Below are 23185 nucleotides of genomic sequence, written 5' to 3'. Positions count from 1 at the left end.
AATATATTTCTCCTAATGGAGATTTCATTGAATCCATTTCACAGAAAACCGAAATCTCTTTACTTTTTTTACTGCGGGGGGGTGGGAGGGGGGAGGACCTCCCCAGCCCCCTTCAAGTCTCCCTACCCTAATTTATACCCTTACCCCACACCCAACCTATTATGCATTACACATATACCATTTGCCCTACCATTTTTATATTCACTGAAATCTCATTAGGGGAAATGGTATTCGAAGAAATCTACGATAACAACCTTACACAGTTGGGCTAAATGCAAATATGGCTACCATACATAATTAGGCAAAATGCAAATTATGGCTGCCTTACACAATTAGGTGAAAAGCATGTAGCTATATGGTATTAGGTAGTGAGAGTGGCGGGGTTTAAATGGAGTACAGTAATGGAGCCCACACCACACTTACCATATCAATCGCTGTAGGCGTCCTAAGCGAACACGGGCAAACACAGAGAGGAACTGCTCAGTATGAATCTGCCCTTTGCCTCTGGCCATTAGCTGCCCGGGCATGGCTGCCCGGGTCCCTCTGTGAAATGAGCAGCCAACAACACTGCCATGCCAATCACGGACAGGCGAGGCGGGTGGAGGGCAGATCCACTCATACGAGCCTGCTACAGGTGGAAAGATTATCCTGGGCCCTCCAGACCAGGTAGCTGGGCCAATCACAGGCGGGGCAGGGGGGCGGATGGAGTTCGGGTGCACTCCAGGGTAGGAGCTGGGAGGAAGCAGCAGCAGGTCAGTGGAAGCGAGTGGAAAAGGGGGAAAAGAAGACCAAAAAGGTGAAAAGCAAGTGGAAAAGGAGGAAAAGAAGAGAAACAAGGCGGAAGAATATGAGAAAAGACAGAAGAGATAGAGAAGGACTACCATGGAGGGTCGGGGGGAAGCACTCATCTGAAAGCAGGCCCAGGACGCTAGTAGCAGATGTATAAGTAAGAATGATATGCACAAGAAATCCACAAATTAGCAGCCTTCCAATAATGCCATGAGAGGGTTCAAAGAGGGTTCTGGTGACATGATCATAGACCATGAGGCATATTGTCAAAAGAAATCTGAGGTGGCATTTTCAAACCATTAGTCATTATCTACAGTTTACAAAATGCTTTAGGCATTAGTATGCAATACACAAAATCGTGGTTTTCCCATCAGTTGAAATTAGTAATTCACCAAGATGATGATATTCTTGTACAGTAGTTCAGAGGAATGAAATGTGCACAAATGGGGGCATTTTGCAGCCATTCGTTTGTGCGATACTTTAATGTATCTTGCTCAATAAGGGCTAACGTTTTAGACAATCTTAACCTACCTTAAATTTGACATAATGGCAGCACCTGTGCTTATGCCTCCAAATTAAACAAAAGAACTGGAATGACAATGCATTACTTACCGTAAAAGCATTTCTGATGGTTGTATCTGCTTAGATTCACATGCTGTGCATAGGTCCGACATCCAGTGGTCACTGCGGAGTATTGCATTTTGTTTTTCGTAGTCGAAAAGGGACGTCGACAAGGCGTGTCTGAAATACTATCCCTATAGTGACGTGTGTTGTACCCACAATCCCCCACGCGTCGAGGTCCCTCTGTTTGTATTTTTCTGCCCGGAGGGAGCCTTCTAGACGTGAGTGAGTACAGAAAAGAGAGATATAAAAGGAAGTCTATGTTCCTTCCATCCGAGCGGGGAGGAAGGGTGGGCGCATGTGAATCTAAGCAGATACAACCATCAGAAATGCTTTTACGGTAAGTAATGCATTGTCTTCTGATGCTTGTTAATCTGCTTAGAATCACATGCTGTGCATAGACTAGCAAGCAGTACCCGGAGTTGGCGGTGGGTTATGAGAAGGAACAGTAGAGAAAAGATGTCTTAATACTGCCTGACCCACCTGGGAGTCAGATCTTGAGTGTGCATCTAGATAGTAGTGTTTTGTAAAGGTGTGCACAGAACTCCAGGTAGCCGCTTTGCAGATGGACTCAAGGGGAACATTTGCAATGAATGCTATGGACGCCCCTGTGCCTCGAGTAGAGTGTGCTCTAGGCTTAAAGGGCAGTTCTCTCTTAGCAAGAGTATAGCAGAGAGTGATGCATTGAACAATCCATCTAGAAATAGTGGACTTTGAAACTGCATCCCCTTCTCTTCCTGCTGCCACCGAGACGAAGAACTGATTAGTCTTCCTCAGTGGTCTCGTTCTTTCCATGTAGAACATGACCACTCTGCGCACATCTAGTGTGTGTAGAGTTTTTTCTCCCAAGTTGGAAGGATTTTGAAAGAACGTTGGCAGTTCTATAGATTGGTTTACGTGGAATTTCGATATGAACTTCGGAGCAAACCTTGGGTGCGTGCGTAGAACCACCTTATCTCTGTGAACTGTAACAAAGGGGTCTAGAACAGAAAGAGCCTGTAGTTCACTTACCCTCCTGATGGAGGTGATAGCTATTAAAAAAGCAGTCTTAAGAGTGAGGTCTTTAAGAGATGCTTTGTGCATGGGTTCGAAAGGTGAGCCCATGAGTCTGGTAAGTACCACGTTAAGGTCCCATCCGGGAGCTGGGTCAGCTATCGGGGGGTGTATTCTCTTTATTCCCTCCATGAAGGTCTTTATAACAGGGATCTTCCACCACGATACCTTGAGTTGGGAAGTGGTGTATGCAGAAAGTGCCGCTAGGTGGACTTTAATGGAATTGAACACTAGACCTGAATCCAACAAGTGGGTCAGGTATAGAACAATATGTGTGGGAGAGCAGTCAATCGGGTTGATGCTTTTTCCTCTGCACCAGATGACAAATCTCCTCCACTTGCTAGAGTAGCAGTGGCGTGTGTTAGGTTTTCTGGCTTCCCTGAGGATGTCCATGCATCTCTGTGGGAGCTGTAGATGTCCGAATTCTATGATCTCAGGAGCCAAGCTGCTAAGTTCATGTTCTGGGGGCATGGATGCAGAGTCCTGCCCTTGTCTTGTGACAGCATGTTGTATGGGCAGGGGAGTTTCACTGGGGGAGATAGAGACATCTCCATCAAGTGAGCGAACCATGGCTGTCGGGCCCACATTGGGGCCACCAGTATCATGACCATTGCATCGACAGACCGGTCCCCTTGGATTGGTTCTGGGGGTACCTGGAGGCGTAACTTGGGCATTGTGAGTTCTCCAGGGTTGCGAACAGGTCTATTTCTTGGAATCCCATATTGTGTGAAGACGTCGAAGACAATGTCTTCGTGCAGTCGCCATTCGTACTCTTCGGGCAGGGGGAAATCTCTGCTGAGTTTGTCTGCCAGCAGATTGAGTTCCCCTGGTACATGTTGTGACAGTAGGAACATGTTTTGTTTGAGAGCCCACTTCCATATATTTTGGGCCAGTTTGGACAGTCCTGGAGAGTGGGTGCCCCCCTGCTTGTTGATGTAGTACATGGCTGTGGTGCTGTCTGTAAGGACCAACACAGTTTTGCCTTGTAGGTGTTCCTGGAAGGCTTTTAGCGCCTTGAACACAGCTAGTAGCTCCAGTAGATTTATGCGTTTGGATGCTACTTTCGGAGTCCACACTCCGTGAGCAGTCAGATGGGGTAGGTGAGCCCCCCATCCTGTTAGGGATGCATCTGTGGTTAGAGTGGCTTCCGCCGCGGGTGTGGCAAAGGGTTTCCCTTTTTCCAGGTTTTCCTTTGTCCACCATCGTAGCGAGAGAACCAAGGCCTGCGAGACCACCACTGGATCGTCCCATAATCAGCTGGCCTGACACCACTGGCTGTTGAGCCACTCTTGCATAGGGCGCATGCACAGGCGCGCGTGAGGTATCAAATAAATACACGACGCCATCATGCCTTGCTTTGCGTACCGTCACCTCTCGACCGGTCACATATTGAGGGATCTGAAACAGCATGTTTTGGACCCTCTCGTTGGAGGGGAAGACGAGGCCGTCCTTTGTTTGAATTAGAGCCCCTAGGAATTGTTTGATTTGGCTGGGGTCTAGGCTGGACTTCTTTTCGTTGATGGAGAAGCCCAACTGGAACAAAAGGTCTACAGTCTTTTGGGTATTGGAGAAGCATGTTTCGTAAGAATCCCCTGTTATGAGCCAGTCGTCGAGGTAAGGGTAAACTGGGATGGACAACCTGCGCAGGTGGGCTGCTGCCACTGCCAGTACCTTCGTGAATACCCTTGGTGCTGATGCTATGCCGAAGGGTAGCACTCTGAACTGATAGTGTTTGCCCTCTATCATAAACCTGAGGTATCTTCTGTGCGCTGGCAACATTAAAATATGAAAGTATGCATCTTTCATGTCCAATGTTGTCATGTAATCTCCCTGTGATAGCAGTGAGATCACTTCCTGTAAGGTCACCATACGAAACTCTGGGGTTTGATAAACTTGTTCGCTGGGCGCAGATCTAATACAGGGCGCATGGTTAGATCCTTTTTGGGTACAAGGAAGTACACTGAATAAATACCTTCCGTTATCTGAGATAGAGGCACGACCTCTATGGCTCCTTTTTCCAGCAGTAGTTGTACTTCTTGAAGAAGGATGGCAAGGTGTTCCGGTGTCATACGTCGTCCCCTCGGGGGTCTGTATGTTGGGGAACTGTTGAATTCGATGCAGTATCCGTGGGCTACGGTGGAAAGTACCGAGCGGTCTGACGTTATTCCCTCCCATGATGGAAGAAAGGATGTTATCCGGCCCCCGACCGGTGTTGCATGGGAGGGGACGCGAATCTTCGCGTCACTTGGTGTTGTTGGGGGCTTGGGAGCCTCTGGGGGTGGACCCCCGCCCTCTCCCTTTGCCCCTGCGCTGTCCTCTTTGGCTGTACTGCTCACTATTGGTCTGGTAACTGGTGGCAGGGTACTGTTTCTGCTGATTCTGCTGTTGGCGTTGGCCACGAAAAAAGCGTTTGTTGCCATAGCCGCGTCTGGTAGTGGGCTTAGAGATCTGGTCAAGAGTCTTGATAGTATCGAACTCTTTTTTAGCCATTTCCAGAGCCTCATCCACCGCCTTCCCGAAGAGGTTTGAGTCTTCAACAGGTTTATTTATTAAAGACGCCTGTGTCTCCGGTTTGAACCCTGAGTTGCGCAGCCATACATGGCGTTTTAGGAGTATTCCCTGAACCAGGGAACGTCCCGCTGTCTCAGCAGCATCCAGAGAGTTCTTTACAATATTCTGGTTGACCTGGGTTCCTTCGCCAATAGTTGAAAGCAGGCGTGTACGTAATGGTTCCGGCGCTTCTTCGGCGTCCTTGCGCAGTTTGGCCCACTGCGTGTCCGCGTAGCTAGCTAACAAAGAATTGTTGTTTGCAATTCTTGCCGAAAAGGCAGCCGAGGATGTGACTCTTTTAGCAAGGGCATATAACCTCTTGCCCTCCTTGTCAGGTGGTGCCTCACTGGTGGACAGCGGCACCCCTGCCCTCTTCCTTGTATTAGTTACTACAAGGGAATCCGGAATGGAATGTCCCTTGATGTACAGCGGGTCTGAGGGTGAAGGAGTGAAAAGTTTTTCAATCCTTGGATTGACTCCTCTGATTAGTGCGGGTGTGGATAGCGAAGGGATGATTGTTCTCTTCACTGAAGCGAGGAGGGGAATGGTCTGGCTGACCGGGGGTTTCTCCTTAATTACTCTTTCCACAAAGTCTATTTCAGGAGAGATCTCCCCAGTGTCCATTTCGAAATGTGCTGCTGCTCTGCGCAACAGGGCATTGACTGTGGGCTGATCGTCAATGGGAGACGTGTTTCTAACAGGTGAATTGTCAGGAGCTGAAAACGGCTCGACCTCTCCCATAACGTCGAGGAAAGTGTCCCGTCGCCTTCTGAAAAGCCTTCCGGTGTACTGGGGGTCCCCCCGACTAAAGGGGGTAGTCCCAGTCTTTCTTTAGGCTTTTTCGGCATGTCTTTCGACCTTTGCGTAGCGCTAGACGTCTTCTTCGGAGTACGCTTCTGGGCGTCGGCCACAACGATCCTCGCCAAGCTCTCTGTGACTCGTTTGTCAGCAGAGGGCTGTGGTTTCGACATTACGGGTGTCGAACGTTCTACGGCGGCGTGCGCTCTCTGCTGGTGCGCGCCGGCCGATGGTTTGGGGCGGCGCCCTTGTTTGCCGAAAGCCCAGTCGCTGGTCGCGGCTGCGGTTGCGAGAGGGGCTTCGAACCCGAACGGTCCGAGGAGGCCGCCGGTGTAACCTGCATCTCCTTGGGCGCTGATGCCTTCTTCGTCTTCGACGATGAAGAGCTATGGGTTGTGTGTTTATGTGTTGTATCATGTGCGTCAGTGTCGCCGGGGTGTTCATCCCCATAAGCAGGGCGTGAGCCGAGGCCGTCGGGGCCGGGGACAGACGACGAAGAGCGCGAGCGCTCTTTAGAGGGGTGTACGACTTCCGTAGCGGAGGTCGTGTTATCACGTTCCTCGTCACTGTCGGTGGTAGCAGCGGCGGGTGAAGACCCGGCCTTCGACATAGCGTAGGCCGCCCACCTCTTGACCCTATGGTCTTTTAGAGTCTTTGGCTTTAGAAGCCGACAAGCCGAGCAACCCTCCTCTACGTGATCGAGGGGCAAGCAGCGGTTACACCGTGAATGCTTGTCCTTCCAAGTAAACTCGCCCTTACAAAGTGGGCAAAACCTAAAGGGTGTCCTCTCCATAGCCGAGGCAATAAACCGTGATAACTACCCCAAGGGAAAGGAAGGGGAAAAGGAAAGGCATTCTCAGAAAAAGAATCAGAGATGTCCCACGACCCCACTCTCCCTACTGTATTTGGCCTGCGAGGCCAGGCCACGTGTTCGGCAACGCCGAAGGATCTCCTCCGCTCGTCCCCTCCGTCGAAGATCTTGCTCGGCGGAGACAGCTTCACAACTGCGTCGAGGGAGGGATCGATATATTAAATCTTTAAACAGGAAAAAACGACCAAAGGTCGAGGAGATGTAATCTGCAATGTCTCTCGAGGAGCTCCGCGTAAAGGCGACCAGTAGCTGGGCGGAAAAAACAATCTGAGGGACCTCGACGCGTGAGGGATTGTGGGTACAACACACGTCACTATAGGGATAGTATTTCAGACACGCCTTGTCGATGTCCCTTTTCGACTACGAAAAACAAAATGCAATACTCCGCAGTGACCACTGGATGTCGGACCTATGCACAGCATGTGATTCTAAGCAGATTAACAAGCATCAGAAATGAGGTTACACATGACATGGCAGCACCAGAGCCTCTCAGGGTGCACCATGTATATAAAGCATATGAGGGAATCGAGATTGAGGGTGAGAAAAAAGGGGAGGACCACCTCATCATTATTAGGGAATGAGGAAACCAACCTAGTAAGAAAAGTTGGATGGGTTTTTGAGTGAGGGCCACCAAAATGGTAACCTACCAGGAAAGAAACTTCAGGTCAGTAGAAGACAATGGCTCAAAGGGTTTAGGCACCAGGGCAGCTCGGATGAAGTTAAGGTACCATACAGATTGAGGTCTTTTAACCTGGGTATAAAGTCTTGTGAGTCCATCTAAATGCTTACGAACAACTGGGTTTCAGGAAGAAAAAAATGCCTCCTGTGTGATGCATTACATCCAGCTTGCAGCTATATAGGAGTAGAAGGGGTCCACTGAGATACGCCAAGAGGCCAAATAGGATATAAAAGACAGCAAATCGTTGAGTGTGCAAGAGAGAGGAATGATTTGGTTGTCCAGAAACCAGTGACAGAATCTGACTTATATGTTCCTTTACTGGGATCAGACAGTCTTTTTTAGCCGCATGGATAACCTTAATGTTATCCACTGAAATGCCCAGATGCCCTAATGTAAGCTGCTCAGTAACCAAATTGCTAAGTGCAGCAATCGAGGGGCGGGATGTAGAGCTTTGCCCTGTGCTGATGAAGGTGGTCAGAGTCAGTAGGAAAATAACTGGTCCCTCCCCGACGTCTTTCATGAGGTCAGAGAACCAGAAGCGAGCCAGCCTCAGAGGAGCTATAAGGATGATTGCCGAATTCATGGAACTGGAGAACTGCACTACAATCCTGGGAAGTAGCAGTATTAAAGGAAATGCATAGAAAGACAAGACATCCTTCTGCTGAGGCTGCCCCAAGGGGCAAAATGAGGACACATGCAGATTTTGGATGTCGCAAACAGATCCAGCAAGGAGTGACAGCAGCATTGTTAAATGGGATCGAGCAACGAATGCTTTATTTCCTATATGTGACTCGAGGAGTTCTATCTGCTTAGTAGATTGGCTTCTCTGTTGAGGACTCCCGGGAAGATTAATGGCTTTGAGGTAACTGCCCATTCCAAAATCCACATTGCCAGCTGTCACAGAGGGCAGGGATCTGGTCCCTCCTTGCTTTTTCAGGTAGAAAAAAGATTTAGAGCTGTCCGTCTGAGTGAGAACGGACTTCTCTGAGGACTGGCAGAAAAGTCCTATGGGGGTTGAAGATTGCCTGCACCTCTAGAAGACTGATGTGAAGGAACTTCTGATATGTGGACCACACACCATGCACATTTAGATACCTTACGGTCACTGCCCAAACAGAGTGATGACTTTGTGGTTATGCATTCCCCACAAAAGAGTTCTTGAAAAGGTACTCATTGAGTAAGATTGGGACGCTGTCCCTACCATGCCAGACACTGCGATTAGGACAGAGAAATGTGGTTGCGGTCTAAATGCTTCCCTGTGGACAGGTTCCAAGAAGATGTTAGGTGCATCTGCATGCATCTCATTTTCATTTTCAGGCTAGCCAGCGGGATACGCAGCACGCACACTGCCATAATGCATAGGGGCCACCGGAACAACAGACCAAATTGATGATCTGTTAGCTCTGGAAATGCGCCACAGCCAATGATATGTCCCTAAGTCTCTGCTGGGACGGAACAATCTAGGCAGCCTATGAATTTAATAGGAACACTTAAAAGGAGAGCATCTCCATTGCTACTAGCATGGATTTCTCCAACTTGATGGAAAATACGAGGTTGAACAGTGCGTCCACCAGAAGGCGGGCAGAGACAGAAGCTTCAAAGGCAGATGGTGCCCTCACCTGAAGGGCTTTAAGTGGGCTGGGGATAGCCGTGCCTGAGTCCTGGCAGTCTTCCAAAATGTTGATCGAGCCGGGGTGCTGCCAGGGTTCCCTTTGGCTCCTACAACCCCACCAGCAACCAGATGGCGAGGAAAGACATTTTTCTGTATGGTCCCGTGCTGGGGATTTGAAGACGAGACCTGCTGGTGTCAAGCCAGTGTCATATTGCACTGTGCTATTTCAGAGATAAAGCGTATGTCAAGCAGTCTATTGATTGAAACAAAAGAAATCCAGCACCTACAAAATGGAAACATAAACCAAGTTTGTGCAGGACAGGATTTTCGACCTTCCTTTTAACAGTCAAGGCCTCTTTCATTTCTCCACAGACGAGGTGCTTAAAAAGAGGAAAACTCTACACATGCCGGGGCCAAAACCCTTTCAACAGTCCTCTTATTCGAGGCAGAGATCATTTGAGGGATTTCAAGGCTACTAAGATATAAAGTCCAGAAATCCTAATAGATGTCCCAGCACCCACAGAAGGAAGCATGCCTGAACATCATCAAAGGGATTCTTCACCTACCCCTCTTCTTCAGCTGCCCTGGATCTAAGAAGGAACGACTGGGAGCACCAGGTCCATCCTACACCAATTGGCTGCAAACTCCTGCTCCATCTGCATCATTGGCAACTCATTTCTTAATACCTTCTATAGGAGGTTTCACCTCCCTCCTCCCTCCTCCTCTTCCTCCTTCTGCACTTCTAATACAGGTGAGATCTTTTCTCCTCCTCGCGAAGGCAAACAAGATCCTCATGATGAAGGTATTGCAACCCGTTACCCCAGACTAGAGGGATCAATTCAAGACTTCTCTTTGCCCAAAAAGGAACAGACCGGCCTCAGAGCAATTCTAGATCTGTCTTCTTATAATCCTTTTGACCCCAATGAGAAATTGAAGGTGATTATGCCAAAGTGGATTCTGGGAGCTGTGCAGAAGGATGACTGGTGCAGTGTAGTGGACATCAAAGATGCATGCCTTCATGTCTCCATAAGGGAACCAAACCGTAGATTACACAGATTTACCCCTGTCACCACCAATTCTAGTACAAACTCCTCCCTTTCCAGCTTAACACGGCGCTGAGACTCTTCAACAAGCTGATCAATGCAGTAGCTAGCTCCTGCCAGCTTCATGTCGAGGGTGCACCTATATCCTTACCTTGGCGATTGGCTGGTGAGCAATGCTTTAAGTGGGATGAGAAATCAAAAGGGGGGAGCTGTAACGAGGGTGTGGCATAAATTATGGGCATGGGCTAAAGTGTCCCCAGACCAGGACAATAAAAAAATAAATGGCTTCCCTCGCTGTTTATTTTTTTTCTTACCATGCTGGGGATTCGAACCTGAGCTCTGCCGTTGACAAGCCAGTGTCGCACTGTACTGTGCTATTTCATAGGTGCTCAGTTTCATTTGTTTCATTCAATAGACTGCTTGACAAGCTTTAGGTGTCAAGTATCTATTGAAATAAACAAAATAAATCCAGCACTGACGAAATAGCACAAACCTGGTTGGATGTATCATGTGACTCTGTGCACATCATCCCTCAAGGCCAGAGATCTACGTGTTGTGCCTATATGGTTAACAAAAACATCGAATAGGTCAAAGCCAATTATCTTGGTCTCGGACAGCGTTGACTTGAAAGTGTGTTACTTTTCAGACGGAAAAGCCTGGAGATCGTCAAGTTCCTTCAGTAGCTCCTGGTTGGCAGCAGCCAAGACAGCTTCTGCATTGGCCTGTCTGAAAGGAGGAAGCTATTGCTGTAGGGTTCCATGTTGCTGGCATAGCCGGTGAAATAGCAATCCACGATGTAATGGCTGGAACCCAATGTGGTTGCCTGTGTTGTGTGGTCCAGGATGGTGTGGGAGCATAGGAACAGGTCGGTTAAGATGCCATCACTGGGTAGACTGCTAGCCAGATCAAGGTAGGAAGGATCTGTTTGGTGTTTTTGGCAGCAGCGGCACCTGGGGACGTGCTAGCTGCTGATCCCAGATCTGCATTGTACGGAAACATTATCAGCCAAAAGTCTTGTCGGAATTTTGTGCAAGGGCTCCCTAGATAAGCCTCAACACTTCTTGTGTGCCAATTCCATTGCATTTGTCAGTTTGTATTCCTTTATCCAGCCTGCATTGGTGGGCACACAAGGGCCTGTACCTGCCAGCCTGGAGCCCCTAAACGTAGTTCACAGGGGACCCTTGGTACTGGTCCCATAATAGGAGCGATGGAAGTCGCGGGTGGCCCTCTGACAGTTTCCCCCCCGGAAATTCTAGCACCCTCAGAACTATGTCTGGTGATGGGCCCAGCTGAGGCTGGCAGAATGCTTCATGGGCTCGGGACACCCTGGTCGATCTAGGTGCATCCAAAGGACCCCTCTCGGATATGGCAACCACAGAGATGAGGTCACCACACTGGGAAGCCTGAAAAAAGCACACTTACTGAAACTGCAGGTGAATATCTCCAGTGATGTGATTGAACAAAATTATTCACACAACGAGGAGGAGAAGTGTCAAACAGGTCCTTCCTCTGACTTAGTCTGCATCGAAGCAGGGCAAACTGAAAACAGAGAAGAATGCACAGGTGACCCAGTCAGTGTTGCGGCATAGGTACTGCAGGCAAAGACAGTATGTGTCTGATGCAGGGAAGCTCCTGATTCAGGAGGTACAAAATCTAAAACCAGTTGTCACTGGCATTTTATTTATTGGGTATTTATTAAGTGCCCATACAGCAAATGGTTTTCAAGGCGTCACAAGACAGAAAAGGAGGTGAGGTGGAACATGGAAGAAAATAACAAAAATGGTCCTACTAGGCCGTGTGTCATTCGGAACGTGCAAGTGCAGTAAGAAGTGCAGGTGGAGGCGGGAGAGGGCCCCTGAGTGTTGAGAGGCCAGGTGGGCAAAAGCTAGGGAAAGCAGGTAGTGCAGGGAGTGAAAGTCCACATGCTAAGTGCAAGGACAGGGCTGGACCGGGCTCCGTAGGGATGCAGGCCCCATCAGGCCAGGGAAAGGGGGTCCTGGAGGGCAGTGCAGGTAGAGGGTGGGGGGGAGCGGTCAGGGGAGACGGAAGTGTTGGGGTAGGCTGGTTGAGGGAGGCCTGGTGCCCTGTAGGGCTCAGAAGGGATCAGGCAGCCAGTCAAGCAACAGAAGGGGGCATTAGCAGGTGAGGTGAAGGAGGAGAGGGAAGGAATTAGAGAAAAGGAGGGTCTTGAGAAACATCTGGAATTTAAGGAGATCCGGCTCAAGCCTGAGAGAGATAGGGAAGCCATTTCAGAGGGAGGCTCTTATGGAAGAGAGATCTTCCCCCCCACTCTCTGCTTGGAAAAACACCTGATCTGCAGTGAGTTGGAGCTAGAAGACCGAAGAGCTCAATCAGGGAGGTATTTACCGAGAGAGAGTTCGGTGTAGCAGGGTCGCAGTCCCCAGAAAGCTTTGTGGATGATACAGCGGGTCTTTAACTTGATCATTGCAGCAACCCGGAGCCAGTGTATAGATTTTAGGGCTGGAGAGATGCAGCCCATGGGCATCAGGCCAAGGTTAAGTCTTTCAGTCCTATTCTGGATTAGTTGAAGGGGGCAAAGGGAGGATAAAGGCAGATTGAGGGAGAGACTGTTGCAGCAGTCCAGCATAGAGAGGTCCGGAGCTCTCGAGACATTGAGTTTCCGGCGGAAGGTGAGAAAAGGGAGAATGCCTCTGATGAGATGCAGCTGAAAGTGGGCCTTCTTGTCAAGGTCCGAGATTTGAGGAGAGAAGGAAAGAAAGGAGTCGAAGATACCACCAAGATTTTTTGCCTTACAAGAGGGTGGGAGGGAGGGGACCCATGGAGGGAGGCAAGAGAGTAGGAGGGAAGGAGAGAGCTGGGGTCCCGATGAGAAGGATTTCAGTCTTACTGGCATCAAGGCAGAGATCGTTAGCAGCGCATCATTCCTGAATGGCAGCCAAACATGAGGGAAGGAATGAGGGAGTGATGGAGGATGAGGAGGAAGTAAGGAATGAGGGAGGATGAGGAGGCAGTAGAGGGAAGCTTGAAGGAGAGATGCATGTCGTCTGCATTAAACTGCAAGTGGGGAGAGAAGGCAGAGATCAAGTGGGCCAGTGGGCCATGGTAGATGTTGGAGAGGATAGTGCCCTGAGGAACACTGCAGGTGGAGTGTGATGGAGGAGAGAAAAAGGCTAGTTGAACCGGGGAAGGACGGTCAGAGAGGAAGGAGGACAACCAGTCCAGTGCCAGGTTCGTGATGCCAAGGGTATCACAGAGCCCATTTATAAGGGTGCATGATTGACTGTATCAAAGGCAGAGGAGCAATCCAGAAGGAGGAGAATGGGAGAAGAGTTGGAATTGAGATTTGAGAACAAGTCTTCACAGGTGTTCAGGAGAGCAGTTTTCGTGCCTCTGGCTACTCTGAAGCCAGACTGGTGGTCGTAAAAAGAACCAACAGATCCAGTGTGGTGGATCAGTTGAAAGATGACCAGCTTCTCCAAGAGTTTGCCCAGAAACGGGGTAATGGAGATAGGGCAATAGTTAGCCGGGCAGGAGGGGTCATCAGAAGGTTTTTTTAGGACAGGGTGCACAAGGGGTGGCGGGAAGGAGCCAGTGGCAAAGAAGTTATTGCACAAATCAGCCAAAGCTGGCGCAAGGGAGGCAATGTTGTCCTTGATAGTTCTGGAGGAGCAGAGGAGCACCTGTTCGGCGGAGACTTTCATAGAGAGGACTTGATTAGGGACCTCATCCGGTGCTATGGGTGAGAAAGAGGAGAGTTTAAGGGAAGGGGTGAGGGGGCCAAGGGAGGCCTGAGAGCAGGTGAGAGGAGGGAAGGTAGTAGACAAGAGAGAGGACAGAATGTCCTGAGTTTTGGTTGTGAAGTGGGAGGCCAGTGTAGAGGGTCAGGGATGGTAGAGGAGAAGTGAAGCCTGCAGTAGGAATGGCGAGTTCCAAGCAGATTTTGAACAGTTCAGCCGTGTTGTTAGTGGCCCCAGAGATTCAGGCTTGGATATAGGCTGCCTTCTTCAAACAGATGGAGAGTCTTGACTGCCTTTGAAGCAGGCGGCAGGCCAGTCTGTCGGTGGATGTGCTTGAAGCCTGCCACTTCCGCACAGCAACTATGCACTTGCGTTTCAGAGAGGCTAAGTCGGAGTCATACCAGGTGTTGCGCTTCGAGGCAGGATTCATGCCGATCCTCATGACAGGGCCCATAAACTGACTATATGGCGGTGAGGGGATGGGAAATCAGAGCTACACTGAATTAAATGACAAAATGCTTGGGGAAGCTCTGAGCGACTAAAATAATGTGTGCCACACTGAAAGGTAATCAGTCCTACTGAGCGGTAAAATGGACTGACGGGTAAGACCAGTGGGCGGGGTCAATGTGGGCAGTCATAACTATGCACACCCTTGCATGCTTCAAATTTAATGGGGTAAGTCATTTTGTGAGGAGCAAAAAGGCTGCAGTCATGTTCCTTTGGAACCACTCCCATCGGTATGGAGAAAAGGGGATGAGACATTGTAGTAGTATATGTCATTGTTTTAAGCGGATTAAAGGTTTTATGGTGGGAATATCTGAAATAAAATTGAAGCTTGAACTTTAGTGGACCTGGCCAGTGAAGCTATAGCTGGCATACAATGGCATTACTTGGGCATTTGGGGCTGCACTGGGCATGCAATGACAGCACTTTCACTTGTCAGGCTGTATCTTGTATAAGACAGCTCTGTTTGAAATAGGACTGCAGTGCCTGGGTATTTAAGTCTGCATTGTCTATATTTTGGTAAATCATGGGTATGTGAGGCTTTATTTAGCAATTGTGGCTAGCAAGCACGCGTGACAAAATATGACATAAGTTAGTAGTAACCATACATGGACATCACTGCCTCTGCCTATGATAGCCCTGTTAATTAAGACTCGGGTATAGCTTTGCTGCACCCTTCACAAATGAAGTCACACTAGTTAATATAGTGCTGATACCTAAAATAGCCCTTTTTCAGATTTAGTATGTTTTTGTTATTGTATTAATCACACGCATATTTCTCATTACATCAGTGATGTCACTTGCTACGATACCACCAGGTTAAAGGCCCAGTGATGTCCTCAAGCACGTGATGTCACTTCCACAATCCTTTGCTTGTCGGTGAAGTGACAGGCGTGTTCCAATTACGATGGTGTGAATGTATGACTTCTCTATGAATATGGCCAGTCAGCTGCAATGATGAAAGCCCATCATTTTCATATTTTTTTATTATGAAGTGTTTTTCCATACCTGGCAAACCCCCATAAAGTTAGTACTGTTACCTTGGTTATTTCAAGTTTAGGCTATGCGTCTACCTCAGCTTGTCTCAGGATCTAAGCCTACGCCCTGAAAAACTGCAAAAAGTGGGTGTTGTCTCCACCTGGAGATGAGGTGGGTGCAGAGAACACGTTTACCCTGTCTGCTGTTCGCTCCCTGTACTGGTGGTACAGTGGGTCAATTTTAAAGCATGGTGAAACGAGACTTGGTACAGTACAGCAGAGGCACAGCCTACGGAATAAACTCCAGCATATATATGCCTTTCTCCAATGCTGGCACTGAATGAAAGCGAGCGTGTTTAGACCTTACTTAGTGCGAAAGATGTCTTCATATCGCGGATGTAGAGAAACAAAGCATACGATATACACTAGACTCAGGCTGAAAAAGATTAACATCTCCGACCATGCTCCGTCTTGAAACCTTGGAGTCATCTTGGACTCTTCTTTCTACTTCCTCTCTCCCACTCAGGACATTGCCAAGAAGTCCCACATTCAGCTCTTCCTTCTCAAAGGAATTCTACCTTTTCTCACTTCCCCCCCCAGAAGCTCAATGTTACCCGAGCTCTGGTTCTCTCTAGGATTGATGTTTGCAATAGCCTCCTCCTGAATCTACCTTCTTCCACTCTGCAACCCCTCCAGCTAATCCAGAATAGGGCAGCAAGACTTGTCCTTGGCCTCAAGCCCAGGGACCACATCTCTCCTGCCCTTAAAAGTCTTCACTGGCTCCCGGTTGCTTCAAGGATTAAATTCAAATCCCTCTGTATTATCCACAAGCGTGTCTGGGGCCACGGACTACACTATCTGCAAATCTCTCTTACTAAATATTCTCCCTCTGGACCTCTGCGTTCCGCTGGCACCAACTTTGTGTGTAGCACGTTTCGCTAAACAGAGGGCAGGAGGTCGATCGTTTATCTCAGCTGGCTACCTTCTATGGTACAGCCTCCAACTCCCTCTGCTTCTTGAGCAGGATTTTCTTAAATTGCAGAAGCTCCTCAAGACTTTCCTCTTTACCTCCCCCTTCGCCCTTCTCTCCTCTGCTAATTCTCACAGTTGCTTTGATTGGTGTCCAGGGCCCTTATACATCCTTGTTGCCCTGACCTCCCACATTGAACCACCCCCCAGCTTCTGTCTATACTCATCACTTGCCTCGGCACACCCTCCGTCCTGGAGGCTCGCACTTACCATACCTTGAACTTCATCTGTTGCTCACCCACGAGCACGGGCATCCCAGCAGCTACCCCCAATACCCCCTCCCTTCTGCACTTGCACTTTCTGAATACTCTCAAGGCATAGTAGGTCTGTCCTTGTTTTCCCCTCCACTGTATTTAATATGTTTATGTATTTTAATGTGTCTCATTCCATGTCTGTATAAGAGCCTTACAAGCGAACAACAAATAAATAAATAAATGCCATTTTAGAGTTTACATAAGTTTTAAAAAAACATGCCTGTCACCGGCAACGCTTAAAGAAACGTGACACCTGAGAGAGCAAATTAAGTTTGGAAAGTCCACCCAATCCCTCTGAGTCAGAGCGGGACAAACAATGCTAAAAGAAATTAATGCTTACCACGGAAGATGGGATGAAAATAACCATTGTGGCCAAGATGCCATTTGCCTGTAAAAAAAAACAAGTTACAACATAAAATCAGTTACAAATTCAGATTAAGTGCAATAAAAGAATAATTTGTGTATGAAAACAGTAAAATGGCAGGAACAAAAGCAAGCGAGTATGTATCAAACTAAAGTAGATGACACACTAAAATGCATTCAAATGAAAACCGAGTTACCCCATTTAGCAACCTCTAAATTGTCCGCCAACATGCAATGAGGCTACAGGCATGTATGCCCCTCCTATGCATGCTTCCCACGGTTTGACACCCCCCCGCCTTACTGCTCAACCCTCAATTCCAACACTCAATGACCTAAAGGATTTTTCAGACTGGCCACGGAACGTGGTTTGTTGCAGTACTTGCAGGAATATAAGAAAGCAGAGAAGACTTAACTGAAAGATGTCAGCAAAACTATCCAACGCAGACCAAGGGAAACTTTTGTGACAATTGCCTATCTCAACTGTTTACAGCATTTATGCTGCTGCTTGTTTTCAGTGCAAACACATAGAAAAAAAGCATGATGGAACGCTCAAGATGCTTCCATAAAAACGACATCGACTTGTGCTCGATCCTGAGAAGCAAATTAAGCTGTGGTAGTTTTAAAACAATGTCTAACAATCATTCCAGGAGGAATGCCTACTGAAAGAAGTATTATTTTAAAAAGTAGACGATTCATCTGATAAGCCGTGGATGTCCTGGAAGTCGCCCATCTGGTAACATTTGATTTTTTTGAACATTTAAATTACCATTCTAGACCTCTTTCAAATTATAGAATTCGTATTAGTATGCTATGTTATTGGAACTTGTATCGTGCAACACATCAATTTTTCATGGTCTCCAGTTACTTTCTTACCTGGTAACGTTCTTTCGATGGGATGGTCCGACGACGTATTCCATATCTATGACATGTAATCACCACAGCTGTGCTGATTTGGAACATTTTCGGCGTCTGTGTCCTGCGTCAATGACGTCTATACGCTGTCCTCGAGGGCCTCGGTCAAGCCGACGTCACTGGATGTTATAAGTAGGACGCACGACGCCCGTAGCCTCAGTTGTAGTTTTTTCCCAGAACGTGTGGCACCAATCTTCTGCCAGTATGACCACAGAAAGCCTTGTGGAAATGTAAGCTGCAATCGCATAAGAAATTCTGCAGCAGGGCAGGTAGGGAGGGAGCGATATGGAATACGTCGTCTGACCATCCCGTCCAAAGAACGTTACCAGGTAAGAAAGTAACTTGTTCTTCAAGGGGATTGGGTCCTCCGGTGTATTCCATATCTATGACAGATTCACAAAGCAGTACCAACGTTTGGAGGAGGGAAAAGAATTTAGAATATAGAAATTTAGAATGCCCAATTAAATTGCAGAGTGAAGGACCGCCTTGCTAAAGGCCAGATCCTGCCCATGGATAGAATCTAGGGAGTAGTGTCTTACAAAAGTATGGACTGAAGCCCATGTGGCTGCGTTCCAGATTTTACGAATAGGAACACCCCTCTGCAGGGCAGTAAAGGCAGCCATACCCCTAGTAGAATGGGCCCGTAAGCCTACCGGAGGGTCTTTACCTGCCAAGCGGTAACATTCAGAAATTGTCAAGATAATCCATCTAGACAAAGTCTTCTTAGTAACAGCTTGTCCCAAACGCCTTCCAGCATAACCTATGAAGCGCTGATCGTCCACTCTGACCCGGGACATGCGTGAAATGTAGAAACTTAAAGCTCTCCTAGGATCCAACCTATGGAGCCTCTCCTCTTCCTTACCAGGATGCGGAGGACGATAAAATGCCGGAAGAATGACCTTCTGGCTTAAATGAAATTCCGACACCACTTTCGGAAGAAAGGAAGGACGTACCCTAAGGACAACCCTGTCCTTATGAAACACTGTGAAGGGTGGCTTAACAGAAAGTGCCTGCAACTCACTCACTCTGCGAGCGGAAGTAACCGCAACTAAAAATACAGTTTTAAGGGTTAACAGTCTCAAAGGACAAGAATGTGAAGGCTCAAATGGAGCACCCATAAGGAATTTTAGAACAAGGTTCAAATCCCAACCGGGCACCTGGAAAGGTGACGGTGGAAACACATAGTGAGCCCTTTCAGGAACTGAGAAATTAAAGGAATTTTGAAATAAGAACACTCCTCAGACGAGCGCTTAAATATGGACAGCGCCTCCAGGTAACCTTTAATGTTACCCGCTTGCAGGTCCTTGTGGGCTAAAGAAAGCAAAAAAGACAGAACCACAGGAATGTCACATGAAAAAGGATCCACATTCTTAACCCTGCACCAGTCGCAGATCTTTCTCCAACAGCAACGGTACAGGGACTTTGTTGCAGGCCGTCTGGCCGAAAGCAACACCTCCATCACGTCTTCAGGGAGGTCCCAATCCTTATACCTCAACCTTTCAGAAGCCAAGTGTGAAGGTTGAGGGATCTGACCTCTGGATGGAGAACCAGACCCCCCTCCCGTGAGAGCAGATCGTCTTGGTAGGGAAGGCGGCGTGGAGGGCAGATGGACAAGTCGAGAAGGTCCAGGTACCACGTTCTCCGGGCCCATGCCGGAGCAATGAGGATCATCCGGGAAACAAACCTTCGTAACCTCCACAGCACTTGCGGGATGACGGGGACTGGAGGAAACTCGTACAGCAGTGGGAAGGACCACTCCACCACGAACGTGTCCCCTAAGGCTCCTCTTGGAGGAAATTCCCGCAAGCAAAACCTTTCGCACTTCCGGTTGACACTGGAGGTGAAGAGATCCACTTGTGGGGTCCAACAAAGGGCAAAGATCTCCAGGAGAATCTCCTGAGCCAGCTCCCATTCGTGAGAGAGCGCGCTCTGCCTGCTCGCAGCGTCCGCCGTCTCGTTTTCGTCTCCGGCCAGATGAACTGCCGAGATCGAAATTTCCTGCTGGATGGCCCAGAATCAGAGCTGCATCGCCTCCCTGCACAGAGGAAGTGACCCTGCTCACCTTTTTGTTGAGCTAGTGCATGGCCACTGTGTTGTCCGTCAGAATCAGGACATTCTTCCCTCGTACAGTCGGCAGAAAAGCCTTCAGGGCAAGCCTGACGGCCCTCAGCTCCAACAGATTGATATGGAGTCTGGACTCCGCTGGAGACCAACGACAGCTGACTGTCAACTCGTTGGCATGAGCTCCCCATCCCGTGAGGGATGCGTCCGTCACGATCGTCATCTCCGGCCTGGGTAGCCAAAACGGAGCCCCCTTCATCAGATTGCCTTCGACGGCCCACCACAGAAGGTCCTGGGCGACCGAGGGCGGCACCTGAACGGGGTCCGACATCCTGCCGGAGGACTGTGACCACTGCATCTTGAGGGCCCATTGCAGAGATCTCATCTGCAACCTGGCATCTGGCACCAGAAGAATGCAGGATGCCATGAGGCCGAGCAACCTCAAGAACTCGAACGCCGGGTGACTCTGGGCATGTTGAAACTTGTGCACCATCTGCAGAATGTGATGAGCCCTCACCTGGGGAGGGAAACACTGCCCCAGGGACGTGTCGAGCACTGCTCCGATGTACTGGAGCCGCTGAGTTGGCGTCAAGTGGGACTTCTTTAAGTTGAGGGAGAAGCCCAGTTTGTGAAGGGAGTGCCAGGTGAGGGACAGATGATCCATGACTTGCTCGGGAGAGCGCGCCCTGATCAACCAATCGTCCAGGTAGGGGTAGACGTGAATCCCCCCTTTCCTGAGATGCGCTGCCACCACCACCATGAGCTTGTTGAATACCCTCGGGGTGGAGGTCAATCCGAACGGCAGGACCCGAAACTGAAAGTACGAGTCGCCAACCGCGAACCTCAGGTACTTGGATCGGCACATGAAAGTAAGCGTCCTTGAGGTCGAGAGACACCAACCAGCCCTGAAGTTGAAGGGCCTGGAGGACTTGAGAGAGAGTAACCATCTTGAACTTGTCCTTCCTGAAGACCTTGTTCAAACCACGCAAGTCCATGATGGGTCTCAACCCCCGTCTTTCTTCGAAATCAAAAAATAAGGGGAATACCATGCCTTGTTCCTCTCCGCTAGAGGCACCAGTTCTATGGCGCCTTTCTCCAGCAGGGAGATCAATCTTGATCAAAGAGAGATTCCCTGGTGGATTGTCATGAGGCCTCTGCCGGAAAGGAAGACAGTAGCCGTGGGCTATGATCTCCAGAACCCACACATCTGAAGTAATGGCACGCCATTCTACAAGATGCTGCGCCAGCCTTCCCCCAACCGGTGAACCATGGGCCTCATGACTGAGCTGAAGTGGCTGCGGCAGTGCCTGAGGGTTAAGAGGCAACTGCCTGAGCGGCTCTGGCACCTTGAGCACCTCGTTTTCCACCTCTGGCACTCCTACGGTGGCCCCTTTGACTTGCAGCCCCTCTCGATCTACCAAAGGAAGAGTAGTACTAAAAGGAACCTCCCCTCCATTGCTGTCCCCTATGACGAAAAGGCAGAGGTTGGCGAACTGCAGCGCTCAACGACTTCGCTGCAGCTTTGGTGGTCTGCAACCTCTCAAGGCTCTCGTCAGCCTTGCTGCCAAAAAGATGTTCTCCATCAAAGGAATGTTGAGAAGCCAGGCCTGCACATCAGTAGCAAACTCCGACTTCCGCAACCACACAATTCTGCATATTACGGTGCTCGCCGCCATGGACCGGATGACATAATCTGCCACGTCCAGACCCAACTGCATGGATTCACACATGGCATCCTTGCCATCCTGAACAAGAGCAAGCAAGCCATCCCGTTCCTCCCTTTCGGGAATATGTTCAGCCGCCAAAGAGAGAATTCCACAGAGTATGAGTAAAACGTGCTAAGGCACACACGGAGTTGGCTGCCTGTAAAGCCATACCCCCTGAAGAAAACACTTTCTTCGCCCAGCCATCAAATTGTTTGTTGTCCCTATCAGGAGGGATGGTAGGATACGACGCCGGTTTTGTCGGGGCCTTAGCCGCCTGCACCACCAAACTCTCCGGAGTGGGGTGCGTAGTCAAGTAGCTGGGGTCGCTACTGGCAGGACGGTATTTTTTCGGCAAGGACTTGCCCACTGCCGGGAGACTCTCCGGAGCAGCCAAGCCGCAGCCACCCTTCCTTGCAAGGCCATATGGAATGGCAGTACTGGGTCAGTTGTTGGACCTTGGTCCAAGATGTCTGTCAGGTCATCCTGCAGAAAATCTCCTGGTGGCGCAGACCACTCCAAGTATTCCGTGACTCTCGACATGAGGCGGCGGTACGAGGATTCAGCATGCGTACCCGGCTCAGGCCTGCCAAACTCAACCTCCGGGGAGGTGTCCAGACCACTGGCGTCATGCAAAGACTGACGCAGGTCTTCTAACTGGCTATGACCAGATCATAGATCATCAGGAATCTCCTCAGGAACCAAACCATCATCAGACCCTTCATCCACCGCAGAAATATAGTCAAGAGGCTGGAATAAATCCCTGGATGAGGGCACGTGTTTGGACTTGGCCAGAGCCTGCCTCGGGGCGAAATCCTCCTCGAAAGGCGTTGACGGAATCGGCGTCCACGTCGAGTGTGGCGCCGATGGCTCGGGGCGAAATCCTCCTCGAAAGGCGTTGACGGAATCGGCGTCCACGTCGAGTGTGGCGCCGATGGCTCCAACACAGGCCTCAAGGGCGGAGCCCCGAGCGTGTCCTTTGACAGCCTCGGCGCCGATGGCGTCGATGGCTTCCTCGGAGGCGGAGCCTTGAGAGAGTCCTTCAACGGTCTCGGCGCCAAAGGCGTGGACGTCTTCTTCGAAGACCTCCCAGACTCTGACGGTCTCGATTGCGTCGAGGATTGGGACCTGGAGCGGGCATGGCTAGAGCGATCCACCTTGTCCGACCGGGACCTTGAAGGTTCACGGTGATCGCGACAACCGCTCAAGCCTGAAGGCGTGCGAACAGTGTCTCTAGCACATTCCCTGCCGGCGTCTTTTGACGGCGCGGATGGAACAGAGCCCTGCGACTGAAAAATCGCCATCATCTCCTTACAGAAAGAATCCCATTCGGCAGGAGTGGAATGCTTGGTGGGACAAGCAACCCACCGACGGGAGGAGTCCTCGGACGGGGGAGGCGACCGATGACAGCGCTTCCGTGAGTGCCTCGAAGAGGCAGAGGAATGGCGGGACCCACTCCGGGATCGAGACCCCCTGGACTTACGCAGACAATGCAGAGAGTCGCCCCTTGAATCGTCAGTCGAAAGCCCAGTGGATTTCGACTTCCGGGGCTTGGACACCTTACCGACAGAAAGCTTCTTCTTATGCTCCTGCAAGGCCTTCGAAGTTAACGACTGGCAATCGTCACAATCGTCCGTGGAGTGGTCC

At 49.6% G+C, this 23185-nt stretch overlaps 1 protein-coding gene across 3 annotated transcripts in view; it reads right to left on the bottom strand.

Moving 5' to 3' along the window:
• The window catches only part of ARSG (arylsulfatase G), a 2321949-nt gene that overhangs the window by 1424725 nt on the left and 874039 nt on the right, over positions 1-23185 (bottom strand). For all 3 annotated transcript variants that reach the window (XM_069655066.1, XM_069655065.1, XM_069655064.1), the window contains one exon: positions 16840-16887. In XM_069655066.1, the coding sequence (XP_069511167.1) occupies positions 16840-16887 (48 nt within the window). The remainder of the gene's footprint in view (positions 1-16839; positions 16888-23185) is intronic.

The sequence above is a fragment of the Ambystoma mexicanum genome, chromosome 3q, assembly GCF_040938575.1.
Source record: "Ambystoma mexicanum isolate Mex_15411 chromosome 3q, UKY_AmexF1_1, whole genome shotgun sequence".
In the NCBI taxonomy this organism is placed as follows: domain Eukaryota; kingdom Metazoa; phylum Chordata; class Amphibia; order Caudata; family Ambystomatidae; genus Ambystoma; species Ambystoma mexicanum.
This window is presented reverse-complemented; position numbering and strand designations above follow the sequence as displayed.